General features: G+C 48.0%; 5 protein-coding genes across 5 annotated transcripts; 3 read left to right on the top strand and 2 right to left on the bottom strand.

Annotated features, from left to right (window-relative positions):
* Positions 1-348: 348 nt before the first annotated feature.
* Positions 349-585, top strand: BDR25DRAFT_220386 (uncharacterized protein; the record flags this gene model as incomplete). The annotated part of the gene is made up of 1 exon (XM_033685000.1): positions 349-585. A coding segment is annotated over one exon (237 nt), but the record flags the coding sequence as incomplete, so codon positions are not given.
* An 81-nt stretch (positions 586-666) lies between these two features.
* On the top strand, positions 667-2,256 carry BDR25DRAFT_312897 (CoA-dependent acyltransferase; the record flags this gene model as incomplete). Its single annotated transcript, XM_033691334.1, has 1 exon — positions 667-2,256. The coding sequence occupies one exon, from the start codon at positions 667-669 to the stop codon at positions 2,254-2,256; it is 1,590 nt and encodes a 529-aa protein (XP_033549179.1).
* A 1,819-nt stretch (positions 2,257-4,075) lies between these two features.
* BDR25DRAFT_302580 (oxidoreductase-like protein) lies at positions 4,076-6,358 on the bottom strand. Its single transcript, XM_033689828.1, has one exon. The coding sequence runs from the start codon at positions 6,128-6,130 to the stop codon at positions 4,301-4,303; it is 1,830 nt and encodes a 609-aa protein (XP_033549178.1). The 5' UTR covers positions 6,131-6,358; the 3' UTR covers positions 4,076-4,300.
* Positions 6,359-6,620: 262 nt separating this feature from the next.
* BDR25DRAFT_302579 (uncharacterized protein) lies at positions 6,621-8,212 on the top strand. Its single transcript, XM_033689827.1, has 3 exons — positions 6,621-7,093; positions 7,194-7,453; positions 7,544-8,212. The coding sequence occupies exons 1-3, from the start codon at positions 6,926-6,928 to the stop codon at positions 7,875-7,877; spliced, it is 762 nt and encodes a 253-aa protein (XP_033549177.1). The 5' UTR covers positions 6,621-6,925; the 3' UTR covers positions 7,878-8,212.
* A 589-nt stretch (positions 8,213-8,801) lies between these two features.
* Positions 8,802-9,921, bottom strand: BDR25DRAFT_302578 (uncharacterized protein). Its single transcript, XM_033689826.1, has one exon. It carries the CDS (start codon positions 9,769-9,771, stop codon positions 8,950-8,952), a length of 822 nt encoding a protein of 273 aa, XP_033549176.1. The 5' UTR covers positions 9,772-9,921; the 3' UTR covers positions 8,802-8,949.
* Between the last annotated feature and the right edge of the window lie 1,278 nt (positions 9,922-11,199).

Here is an 11,199-nt window from a genome sequence, read left to right as displayed (position 1 = left end):
TAAGGCTAGCAGGAGCAGGAAGTTTAACACATTTAGCAAGACAGGTAGATTAACTTTATAAAGCGCTAGATAGATTATAAGTCTCTATTATAGCAACTAAAGAGCACCTTTAGTGCACTTATTATAGCTGTAAGTAACATCCTACACAGTAAGACTATTTTAAGTTGCTACTTTATTAATGCGCTAGGTAATGCAGCAACAGAATTACTTACTTAGCAGGACTAGATCTTCTCTGTTTGTTATAAAGCACAGAATATCTTATTACTTTCTACTATAGACTTAGTTAAAGTTGCCTAGAAAGTAGGTTACTAGGTTAAGATTAGCTAGAGTAGGCAGTACTCCTAGAAGGGCGGTTTAGACGCTATCTTCTATCACCATAAGAAAGAGCATGGAGAAGGACAGGTGCTGTTCCGGTTCCCTACCAATCACGCGGATCGTCCACTGCACAGTCTTAGCAGCAAGCTGTTGCAGCACCAGTTCCTACGGAATACCGAACAGCAGTTGCACGAGATGCTCCAATGCCAGCTTCCGGCTTACATGGTTCCCCAGACAATCACTATCCTTGACACAATGCCAGTCAACTAGAATGGCAAAGTCAACCGCAAAACTCTTAAGCAGCGACAACAAAGAGAGGCGGTCTGCTAAGGGCCTGTGGAACAGCAGCATATGTCGGCCGCAGAGAGGACAATGCAGCAGCTGTGGGCCCGCGTACTAAACATTGAGCCGGAGAGCATCGGACTGGATGATAGCTTCTTCCGCCTTGGTGGCGACTCAATCGCAGCCATGAAGCTTGTCGGCGAAGCGAGTCAAGATGGAATTCGACTCACTATCGCAGATGTGTTCCGACAACCCAATTTGTCGCAACTGGTTCGCATCTGTCGGGCTTCTAATCATGGGGTGCAATTCATACCTCCATTTTCCCTGATTCCGGCTCATATCAAAGAGGATATTCTTTCCAAGTCCAATGTTTTCAGCACAGGAATACAACCCGAAAACGTAGTTGACATTCTTCCTGCTACCTACTCACAACAAACATTTATCACTCAAGGGATTGACAATCCTCGTGTGGCATTCAACTACCTTTTTCTCGACATAGGACCGCAGCTTGATGTGGACCTCCTCAGACACAGTTGTCTTAAACTTATCGACCACTTCCCAATTTTCCGCACTCAGTTTGCTCACTCTCAAGGAAAACTTTGGCAGGCTATTCTCCGCGATGTTGGATCACCTTTCACCATGTTCAACGTCAAAGGACCGATACCGCAAGAATCGCAAATGATCTTCATGCGAGATATGGAACAATGCCATCCACTTGGACTTCCAACTTCTTTCATTCTCGTGCGTAACAGTTCCAAGGAGAATCGATTAATTATTCGCCTTTCCCATGCTCAGTATGATGGTGTTTGTCTTCCAATCATATTGGGAACACTTGTCTCTATCTACCAGCAAAAGCCTCTGCGTCCTGCTATTGGCTTTCAGACTTATCTTGCGCACGCTCGTTACCAACAGACTACATCAGGCCGTTACTGGCAAGAACTCCTCCAGGGCTCACACCTCACCAGGGCTACTACGAAGCTTTGTCCCAAGATGCCAGAAGAGACTACCCCTCGTGTTGTTAGAGCCGAGAGATCCATATACGCCCCTCGTCTTCCTGAGCACCTTACAATGGCCTCTCTTGTTAGTTCCGCCTGGGCTGTGGTCCTCTCTATCGTCACTGGGGAAGAAGACGTTGTGTATGGACATGTGATTGCGGGCCGCAATTCGGATATTTCTGGTGTTACAGAAATAGTCGGGCCTTGCTTGAACGTAGTTCCGGTCAGGGCTTTTACACCTTCCACGAAAACATCCGAAGACCTTATCCGCTCTGTCCAAGAGCAATACGTCTCACTCGGACAATCAGACTCAATGGGGTGGGATGAAATTATGCAACAATGTACAAACTGGCCCGCTGGATCCCCGTTGGACTCGGTGTTTCAGCACCAGAACATTGATGCGGAGTTCGAAATACATATCGCAGGAGAAACTACGAAGGTTCAATGGTTTAACAATCCCTTTACAGTGCCGTCTTATCTGAGTGTCTGGTCGCAACCACAAGGCAACAAGCTCAAGATTATGATCGCTGGGAACACTCACATCTTAGCAGCCGAAATGGCGGATCCGCTACTTGATATGCTAGTCGAAGCAGTCAAAACGCTTTCAAACAACCTACAGGCACCCCTTGCTTCATGCAAATCGTTCTTACCAGCATGCACTTGAAGGGATGGATGACCAACTCAGCGCAACGGAAACTGTATTAGAACGCTTGCTATGAAGCGTACTCTCATTTGTTCTAACCTCTTTTTCTTGGACTTGACATTCGTTCTATATTTTCTTCCATCCTGCTATTGTTATTTGGGGTATAAATATGTCTGTTTCTTAGTAGCGTCTGAATGAAGACCTGAGCAGGTATCCATGAATCATGGCACACCTGGAGTCTATTGTAATCGCATCTGGCATGTAGCCTGCATAGTAGACAAGTAATTAGGACACTACTGTATATATTAATCGTTGATGAAACCGACTTTAGGTCCTGGCACCACATCAGCACTTCGCTAACCAACTGCAGACAATTACGCGGAGCATCAATATTCGCATTACTCTTTCAACGGCGACTGCACCTCGCACCGTCAGTAGTGAACGAACAGATTCATTTTACTAGGGCACAGTAGCCGGCATGGCTTGCATCAGCCGTGCTACAGTCCATACAAAGTGAACCTACTAAGTTCGTGAGCCGCACCGTGCATTTCATGATGACCTAGGCACAGTACGTAGTACGGATTGTGTTACCCTTTTAGGAAGTGCGTATAGCGATCCTGGAGGCATAGGAGGGCTCTGACGAGCAGTAGGCCTGTAGGGAGCGTTCAGGGGGTTTCTAGGGCTCTGATTAGCCGAAACTTTCGCAAGGACTGCGTTGAAAGGCAATTGTACGCTGTTAAATGTGTGGGCTCATGGTGCGGATTTAACGCTCCTAAAGGAGCAGGGCAAGGTAATCTGTCTCTAGTAATTTCCGTACTATCCTAGCTACTAGTTACGAGTGCGAGAGGCGTTTTAGCGCGGATAGTAGTAGAGTAACTAACATTCAACGTTTACTAGAAAGTGACAATTAAAGGCTCTTTAACTCTAGAAGAACTATTTACAGCACAAGGTACAGCACGAACGCAAAAGTTTGTGTACACTTTTTCGCCACTAAAAAGCTAATACTACTAAGAAAAAAAAACTTTATAAAAATAAAGCTAACGTTACTACAACTTATTTAAAAATTAAATCTACGCTTTTTTTCAACTATTCTAGCGCTAACTAGCTTCATAGAAGAAATATAGCGTTAGAAGTGTTTATAATACTAAAATTAAGTAATGTCAGTTGGCTCACTCCTCTAGATGGCTACGCATCTGGTAGTGGGTCCCTTCTCTGCGTGGCTACGCACGCGGTAGATAGGTACTGCAGCTAGTTAGCTAGCTCTTGTACAGCAGTTAACTCCAGGGCAGACGACAGCTACCAGTCGCAGTAGATGCCTCCTCTGCGTGGCTACGCACGCGGTAGATAGATACTGCAGCTAGCTGGCTAGCTCTTGTACTAGCAGCTATAGCCACCTTGCTAATCTATTATCTTAGAAAGATGTTTCCTCTGCGTAGCTACACACACAGTAAAAGTCTGCTAGTTAACAGAACTAATTAGTGTTAGTTAGCTCACTCCTCTAGATGGCTATGCATCTAGTAGTAGGCCCCTTCTCTGCGTGGCTACGCACGCGGTAGGTGGATAGACAGCTGTACGCTAAGCGTACAGCCTGTAACAGGGGTGAGCAGGCAAAGATCTTCTTATAATTAACTACTACCCTCTCTCTTTGTATAAAGAAAGAGGGCTGTTAAGTACACATAGCCCCTAACGCACAGGCTAGATAGCTAACTGTTTCAGGCATTAATTCAGCTGTACGCATGTGCAGACGCAACCGTACTTATGTACAGACAAGAATATTAGTAGGTAAATGCTAGATATGCATCTAGGTTCTGATAGCCTTTATAGCTAAGGTTGTTATTGTTCTATATAGACTTGCTTAACTCCTGGGCGTTCTTGTTCATACCAGGAGATAGCTTGTGAAAGATGGTAGTTACGTCCAGGATTCTTATCAAATCATCCTTCGTAACACTTGCCTAGAAGGAAAACTAAATAGATCAGACGCCCATCTAAATTAGAGATGATGCAAAAGTACAAACATGAACCAAAATACAGAGATACTGATCATGACTCTTCCATATGCATTGCCCTAATAATCAAAGTTTTCAAAAATCGTCTTCTTGCCCTCCAACCAAGACAAGAGAGTAACGCGCAGGCCCTTGGCAGCGCAGATATACCACGTTTTAGACTCCACGGCGTCTAAATCTCGCTTCTCCAATCGCCTCATCTCCACCTTGACGCCTTTGTCTCGGAGCTCTGACAACCTCCCTTCAGCGTCATCTGGATCGTTGGTACTTGTGAGGTACACCTCCGTGCATTTCGCCAAGTCCGGAAATCGCTGCAGCGTGTCAACGACGAGATGAACATCCGCCAACCTCGCTGCCCACAGCAAACGAAACCTATCTGATAACAACCTCAGACCCGGAAGTTGTCCAAGCAGCGGCGTAATCCCCACGCCGCCTGCTACGAAAGGTATCATCTTCTCATCTCCCTGTTCAATCCTAAACTCACCACCAATACCAACAAGCGGGACTTCGAAACCCGCACGATCGTTCTGCTGGAATAGGTAATTTGTCACGGGTCCCACTTTCCGTATCGTGATGTCGAATTCCTTTTGGTTTGCTGTAGTCCCTGGCACGGAAGAAATGGTAAACGTCCGGATAAAGTCGTCATTTAAGCTCCGTGGATCATCATCTCGCATATGTGAGTACCCGATATCTATATCTTTGGAAAAGTCAAATGCCGCCCATTGGCCCGGTGAGTATTCGACTCCGTTGGGGACCGCAAACGTAAAGCGGGATATTTGCGGAGTGATATTTGTCCTTTTAATTAGGGTGGCATGTGTGCGAGATGTGGAGCCGGAAATTAAGGATTTGATGCTTCCTTCTGTGGCTAGCACGCGGAGAAGCGGGTTGTATGGGGACGGTATCTTCCTTGTTCCGCGGAACGGGAGCCCAGATTCTACATGTCTTGCCTCATTAATTGTGATTTTTAGCGCGAGATTGCTACCGGGGAGAAGAGAGGCTGCATCGCCTGCGACCAGGATCTCAGCAGCTCCGGTGAGGTACAGCACATCTCCTGTTTCGTAAGCTGGAAAAGCCATTCCAACCTTAGGGTTCAGTTGCAGATTGCCGAGTGTTTGATAGAGTCGGTTACCGGAGTATTCGGGGTAAACGATTTCATTGTCGGAGAGGATCCGGACGAATCCGGGTGGGCCACCACGATGGTTAGTGTCCATGTCTTCGTCGGTGCTGGATGAGAGGAAGAACATGTCTGTTTTAGAGATGAGAGCTTTGGCGTTTGGTGTGAGCGATTGGGATTGAGAGAGTAGTTTCGAGGTGACAAGCGCTGGCCGAATTTCGTATTGATTCAGGTATTTCGGACAATTTCCCAGACTCTGTTCGATCTTTGTTACGAGTTGCAGCTGATCTTGCCTTCCAGGTGCTCCTTCCACTTTTTCCGTTCCATCTTCAAACTCAACATCAACTTCGCCAACACTGCCTGCCACCATACGTCCAGCTAATTTAACTCTTTTCCTTGACATCAGGTCGATAGTCAGCCCAGCTAGCATTCTCCCAACACCGTCTCCTTTCGGGTCACCACGAACCATCTCCCCTTTTTCAGAGCCGCCAACGAGGGCCTGGACAACAGGATCATTCTCACCGTCAACAATAGTTCGCGTCCCGACAATGCCACCACCCAGGGGTTGCGTGAAACCAGTTTGGCCACCCCATACGGTTGTCCAGGGACGATTCTGCGAGTCAAGAGTTCCGATGGCGAGGAGGGGTGCTCTTTGTAGCAGGAATGAGGCCTGCGGTGTAAGCATAGTTGACGTAGGGTTATCGTGGTCGGGGACATGAAGGAGCTTGTGCATCTTCTCTTCACCTTCGTTGAAGGGCATGGCCATGGAGAACGCCATATTGATGGATGGCTCAATGAGGAGGAAATCACCAAGGCTTTGCTCGGAATTTGTAGAGATTCCGTAACTTTCGAGTGTCGGGTTGCTTGCTTATCTTGTACGTACTCGTCTCCCCAGTCTTTGAGTACGCTCTAGTGCTGATGAACCGCCTTAATGGTGCACTTCCAATGGCTCTCGAATTCCACCTTAATTCAGGGTATCGTCATTGTTGAAAGGGCAGCGGCTTCTCTTTCCTTCTAATCAGCCCGCAGACAAGGAATGCCGGAAGGAGAATCGGCATTTAGTAATCATATTTCACGGCCGCGGGTGCAGCCACACAAAAGCTAGCTTTGACATGGGTGAAGGGAACCATGATGCACCAGGCTGATTCATTCCATTGCACGTGACAGATCCAGACCTGCTTTTCGGACAAATCCTGGGGATCGACAGGCTGACAAGGCTGGGTCCAACACTGTGGGAACCTTTCACTTTAACCACAAACATACCATTCCAAGAACGCTAGGATGCTTCTTATTTTGTCGAAAATGCTGTTGGCTCGCGGAGTGAGACGGCAAGCGACCGTGGCTTGAAGCTGAGCCACGCTATACCAGGCTGGAAAGCCGAGCTGAATCCTGGCAAAGCAGAGATCGCCCTCGCCCAGCTCAGCCGCATCACCTTGCGCTTCAGTCTTCAATCTGCAGTCTTCAAACTGCAGCCTTGACACCCAACACCATCACAGTGGGCATATAGTCTACTTTCCTCGCTTCATTATATCGTTTAATTCTCCGTATAACTCTCCTTGAGCACGTGTTGACCATGACGACACGAAAAGACCGCGTCAAACCGACGCACTATCCCGTGCTCCCTTTCCATATCCTCCGCACCGCACAACTCGTTTCCTCGATAGTAGTCGCAAGTGTTATGAGCTATTTCCTGTGGGAACTCAAACACGACCACTACCGACTGCCCTGGACATTCCTTCTCGTACGCTTACCATGCCCTCTTCTCCCTGTTCAAACGCAACCTCTATTCTACAACATGCGATACAAAACCGACCAACTAACTAACTCTGCCTCCGCCACAGCTCCTAACAGTCTCACTCCTAACCATCTTCGCACTAACCGCCACGATCGTGCTCCACTGCTGCTGTGGCCTTAACCCAATCCTGAACCTAGTCCTCAACTCCGTACTCGCGATTCTCTGGACCCTTGGTTTCGCGCTGTTGAGCTGGTGGAGCTCAGGCACTCTGTCGCATGTCTGCAATCGCAAGAACTGGGATAATGAGACCGGCGTTAGCATCTGTAGGATTTATAAAGCGTTGTTTGCTTTTTCTTTACTCGGATTGTATGGACCCTTTCCCACCCCCATTCCTTATCCCAATCCATATCCCCATCCTCCCTAACTGAACTGAAGTGACCACTGACAATCCACCAGCCTCTCCACCCTCCTAGCCCTTGGCCTTGACGTCCGCACTCACCGGTCCACCACCCGCCGCGGGAAATATAACGCAATGCAAACTATGGAAAGCAAGCGCGCGTTCGACGCCCCTGACAACGTTCTCACTCTCGAAGGCCCGGAAAGCAATCCGAATCCTTCGGCTGCCGCTGCCGCAAAGAAGAAGCCTAAGCGAGGAGAGAGGGAAGGGTATGCAGTGCCGGATGAGCAGTTTGCGTATGACGATGATGAGAGGGAGAGGGAGAGGGAAGATACGAGTTATCATGGTGCTGCGGGGCAGGTGGGGAGAAGGAGTGTTGAGGAGAGGATTTAGGGAATGTTGCGATGAGAGGGGTTATATCCAAGGGGGCGGAGTTGGAGTGGGCAAGCAGGGATATTGAATGATCTTGGGTTAGAACCGGGAACTTGGTGGTGGAGTGGAAGGCTAGGGTCTAGGTGGCGTTTTGGTTCAGGAAATCGTACGAGATGCTTCTTGTCCGATTTGGGCACCCTGGGTGGTTGGTTATATGTGCCTTTGAGCCTCTTCGATTTCCATTCTATACTTTTCCATCATCTCGACTCCATCTAGCAGCAGCAAGGAGCAGTCAGTACTATGCTATGCCAGAGCCCCGCAACCTCGCTTAAAGCTTACCGGTGTGAATTTATGACAGCATCTACCAAAATATAAAGTGCCAAGAGTTTAATCCAAAAGTGATCCGTCTTGAAGAGGGTTGCTTGTGTGGATGAACAGGCGTGCTTCTCAATCTCAGTCTTTGATCTCCACGGAATCGGCTCTATATTTGAGAGCCGAATATCCAGGCATATTTGAAACAGCCGACTATGCATCCAAGCGTCTCTTCCGCAGCACACATAGTTATCTCTTTTCCCAACACAAATAACCGTCAAAAATAAACAAACCATGGTAAAACAAGCCACATGCTTGAAGGATGCGGACCTGAATCTAGCTAGGTTGTGGTGGCAGAGGATTCTAGATGTATTGTACAGCCGCTCCAAGTGTGGGAGGAGGATTTACGGGCTAATTCCTCTGGGACGTAAAAGCGGCTCTGATGTGGCGCGGGCAGGGTGAAGGAATGGCGAATGGGGAGATAAGATTAGATTGCAGATCGGAAGTGTGGGAGCTTCTTTGTAATGTTACCTGGGTAATGAAGAAGTAGAGAGGAGTGGATTTGGGGGGATGAATGAAAATAACTGATTCCGCAGAAGGCGGATTCGACCCTGCATTCTTTAGAAAGTGTTGCGAGATTCGAAAATGTATATTTGTATATTTAGCTGCCATTCAGAACCCCGATAACGCCGCCTTTAGGAATGCATGGCGTGCACCAAACAGCCCGCCCTCGCTCGCCCACAAAAACCGACGCCCACATAAAGAGTAAACAACAATGGTATCAACCAAAGGACTGATTAATCCAAGCCGCTGTATCGCATTTCCGTGTCTCATCAACCACAAATCCACTCGTATCATTTTGCGTCGTAAACCCAAAGCACTGACCCGGCAAATCCGCATCCAACGTATTAATCCAGCACACGGCATTACACACGAACGCTTTCCCACTCTTGATTAGTGTCTGATTTGTCTGATCCCAGGATGCGCAGAGGTTGATACAGTCGTTTAAACTCTTGGTGCCCGTGTTGACAACGTTGTCTGGGTTCGCGGGTGTGCGTTTTACGGACCGGAAGTTCATATTACATAGCTTGCGCCACGACATTGTGGAGGAAGAACCATAGCTGATGTCGTAGATGGAGTTGTTGGCGGATGGGCAGTCGCGGGCGAGGGTGCGGGTTGGGCCGATAAGCGTTGTCGTGCTTCTAATATCTGTAGATGTAGATGTGGGGGTTGTTGAGCCTGTCGAGATTTGCGACGTGGATGACAAGGAGGGAGTTGTGGTTTGTGCGGAGCTAGGTGTCGAGGACTTGTTTTTTGATACCACACCTCCGACTCCTCCACCTACTGCCGCTGCTGTTATTAGCACAGCGATGATCGCGAGGACGATCCAGAATGTTCTTCGTTCGGCGCCGCATATTCGCCGCGGTTTTTCTTGCGAATATGGCGGGAGGTTGTTGTCTGGGTCGTAATAATATGGTTCTCCTGCGATCTTGTGCGTATCGTTACTCTCCACTATGAGGCCTGCAGAATGATCTTTGATCGGTACTGGCCCTGTCGATGGTGTTTGCGGCGCAACTTCCAAGTCTGAATATCCAATGGTCATAATTGACTTGTGCCCCATAAAAGCACACCAGCAATGAAATGAAAGAAGAGCAAAGAAATTGGAAAATGACGGCGCTGACGGGAATAAGAGAAGGAACACGACGATCGCACAAAAAAAGCTATCACCGCATCCCAGGAATCAGGAAGCTCGGTGCATCGGATTGAGGCTGCTGTGCCGCAGCCGCTTATGGTGATAACTAAGCCAGCGGTTATTTCATGGGGCTAAAACGCCTTGGGTGTACTGTGTTGGCGAGGGAGTGTCAAATTGGGGCCGCCTTGGACCAATGGGAAGGATTGACCCTGGCTTCCAAGAGCTGTGGGCTGCTCAGCTGGACGCTTCCAAGAGCTGTCGGGCGTAAGGCCGGCCATTATGTGTTCTGAAGGTGGTGATGATGAGGATACCAGGGCGAATATTTATGCATAGCAGTCAGGAGAGAGAGGAATCGCCCCATGGAGGGTACTCTGCGCGCTTTTACCAAATTCAATTGGCTTGTTCTCCAGTGAGCGTTTTCTCTTCGAGGTAGAGGTTAAATGTTGGGGAGGCAGAACAGACGGAGACTAGTAATTAGCGGAAAATGGGTGCTCCACTTCTGACGCTTTCACTTTGCCTCTCCCGGTAAGCACGTTCACGAGCTTGTCGTCCTTTCAACTCCTTGAGAGCACGGATCCTCTCTCCCGCACCCTCATGCGAAGACAGTCCTTGAAGTCCGCATTTACTTTCTCTAAGCCGCATTGGCACTATAACTGGACTATACGTAAGCACTACGGCTGTGAACAGGTTCTCGTCTCAGGGTAGTTGAGGAGCATATGTTGAGAAGAGCCATTCTGAAGCCGGATGCAGGGTGCGGACAGACAGGGTAGTCACAGTCAAGATTTGGGTGCTAAAGTGGAAACTATTGACAACAGCCAAATAAGAATTAGACTTTGGAAACTAAGGCTAGAGCTGAAGAGCATGGAACCCGCATTTTTACCAATGGAATGTAAGATAACACAAACTTGCCGATGAGCAGATAGACAATTTATCGTGCCAATTCGTTAATTTCAGCTTAGAATTCAGCTTGCGTCACTGTCGTGCCTTCTGGGAAGTAGTTTGCAAAACTTTAAACCAGTTCGCCTGGGGTCTATGCACCATTGCAAACCCGATTAGGACCGTCTTGAAACAAACCGAAGACTATGTTCATCAAAGGCATAGCAATTCCGGAGCCGATAGAGTTGATACAGTATACTAAGATTAGGGAAGAAATCGAGTTTGGTTCTGTAGGAGTAGACTCGCTAAAGTGTCAAATTAGCTGTTGAACACTCAACGGGCAGAACCTTACGAAGTCGTGTTTTAAGCCACCCTCAGGAGCCTTCTGAGATGACTTTGTACTCTTCTTCTTACTAGCCTCTGTCTTCTGTAGAATCCTGTCTTTAGATGTTGCCCTGATTC

This window comes from Lindgomyces ingoldianus, assembly GCF_010093535.1.
Source record: "Lindgomyces ingoldianus strain ATCC 200398 unplaced genomic scaffold BDR25scaffold_11, whole genome shotgun sequence".
In the NCBI taxonomy this organism is placed as follows: Eukaryota; Fungi; Ascomycota; class Dothideomycetes; order Pleosporales; family Lindgomycetaceae; genus Lindgomyces; species Lindgomyces ingoldianus.
The sequence above is the reverse complement of the archived record's forward strand: the minus strand, read 5'-3'. Positions and strand labels throughout refer to the sequence as shown.

What these genes read in the sequence shown, in the direction of transcription:
- BDR25DRAFT_302580 (XM_033689828.1), bottom strand. Translation starts at nt 6,130, where the DNA reads ATGGCGTTCTCCATGGCCATGCCCTTCAACGAAGGTGAAGAGAAGATG.
- BDR25DRAFT_302579 (XM_033689827.1), top strand. Translation starts at nt 6,926, where the DNA reads ATGACGACACGAAAAGACCGCGTCAAACCGACGCACTATCCCGTGCTC. An exon ending in TGCCCTGGACATTCCTTCTC is followed by an intron (nt 7,094 to 7,193) that starts GTACGCTTACCA and finishes CCTCCGCCACAG; the next exon opens with CTCCTAACAGTCTCACTCCT. An exon ending in GCTTTTTCTTTACTCGGATT is followed by an intron (nt 7,454 to 7,543) that starts GTATGGACCCTT and finishes ACAATCCACCAG; the next exon opens with CCTCTCCACCCTCCTAGCCC.
- BDR25DRAFT_302578 (XM_033689826.1), bottom strand. Translation starts at nt 9,771, where the DNA reads ATGACCATTGGATATTCAGACTTGGAAGTTGCGCCGCAAACACCATCG.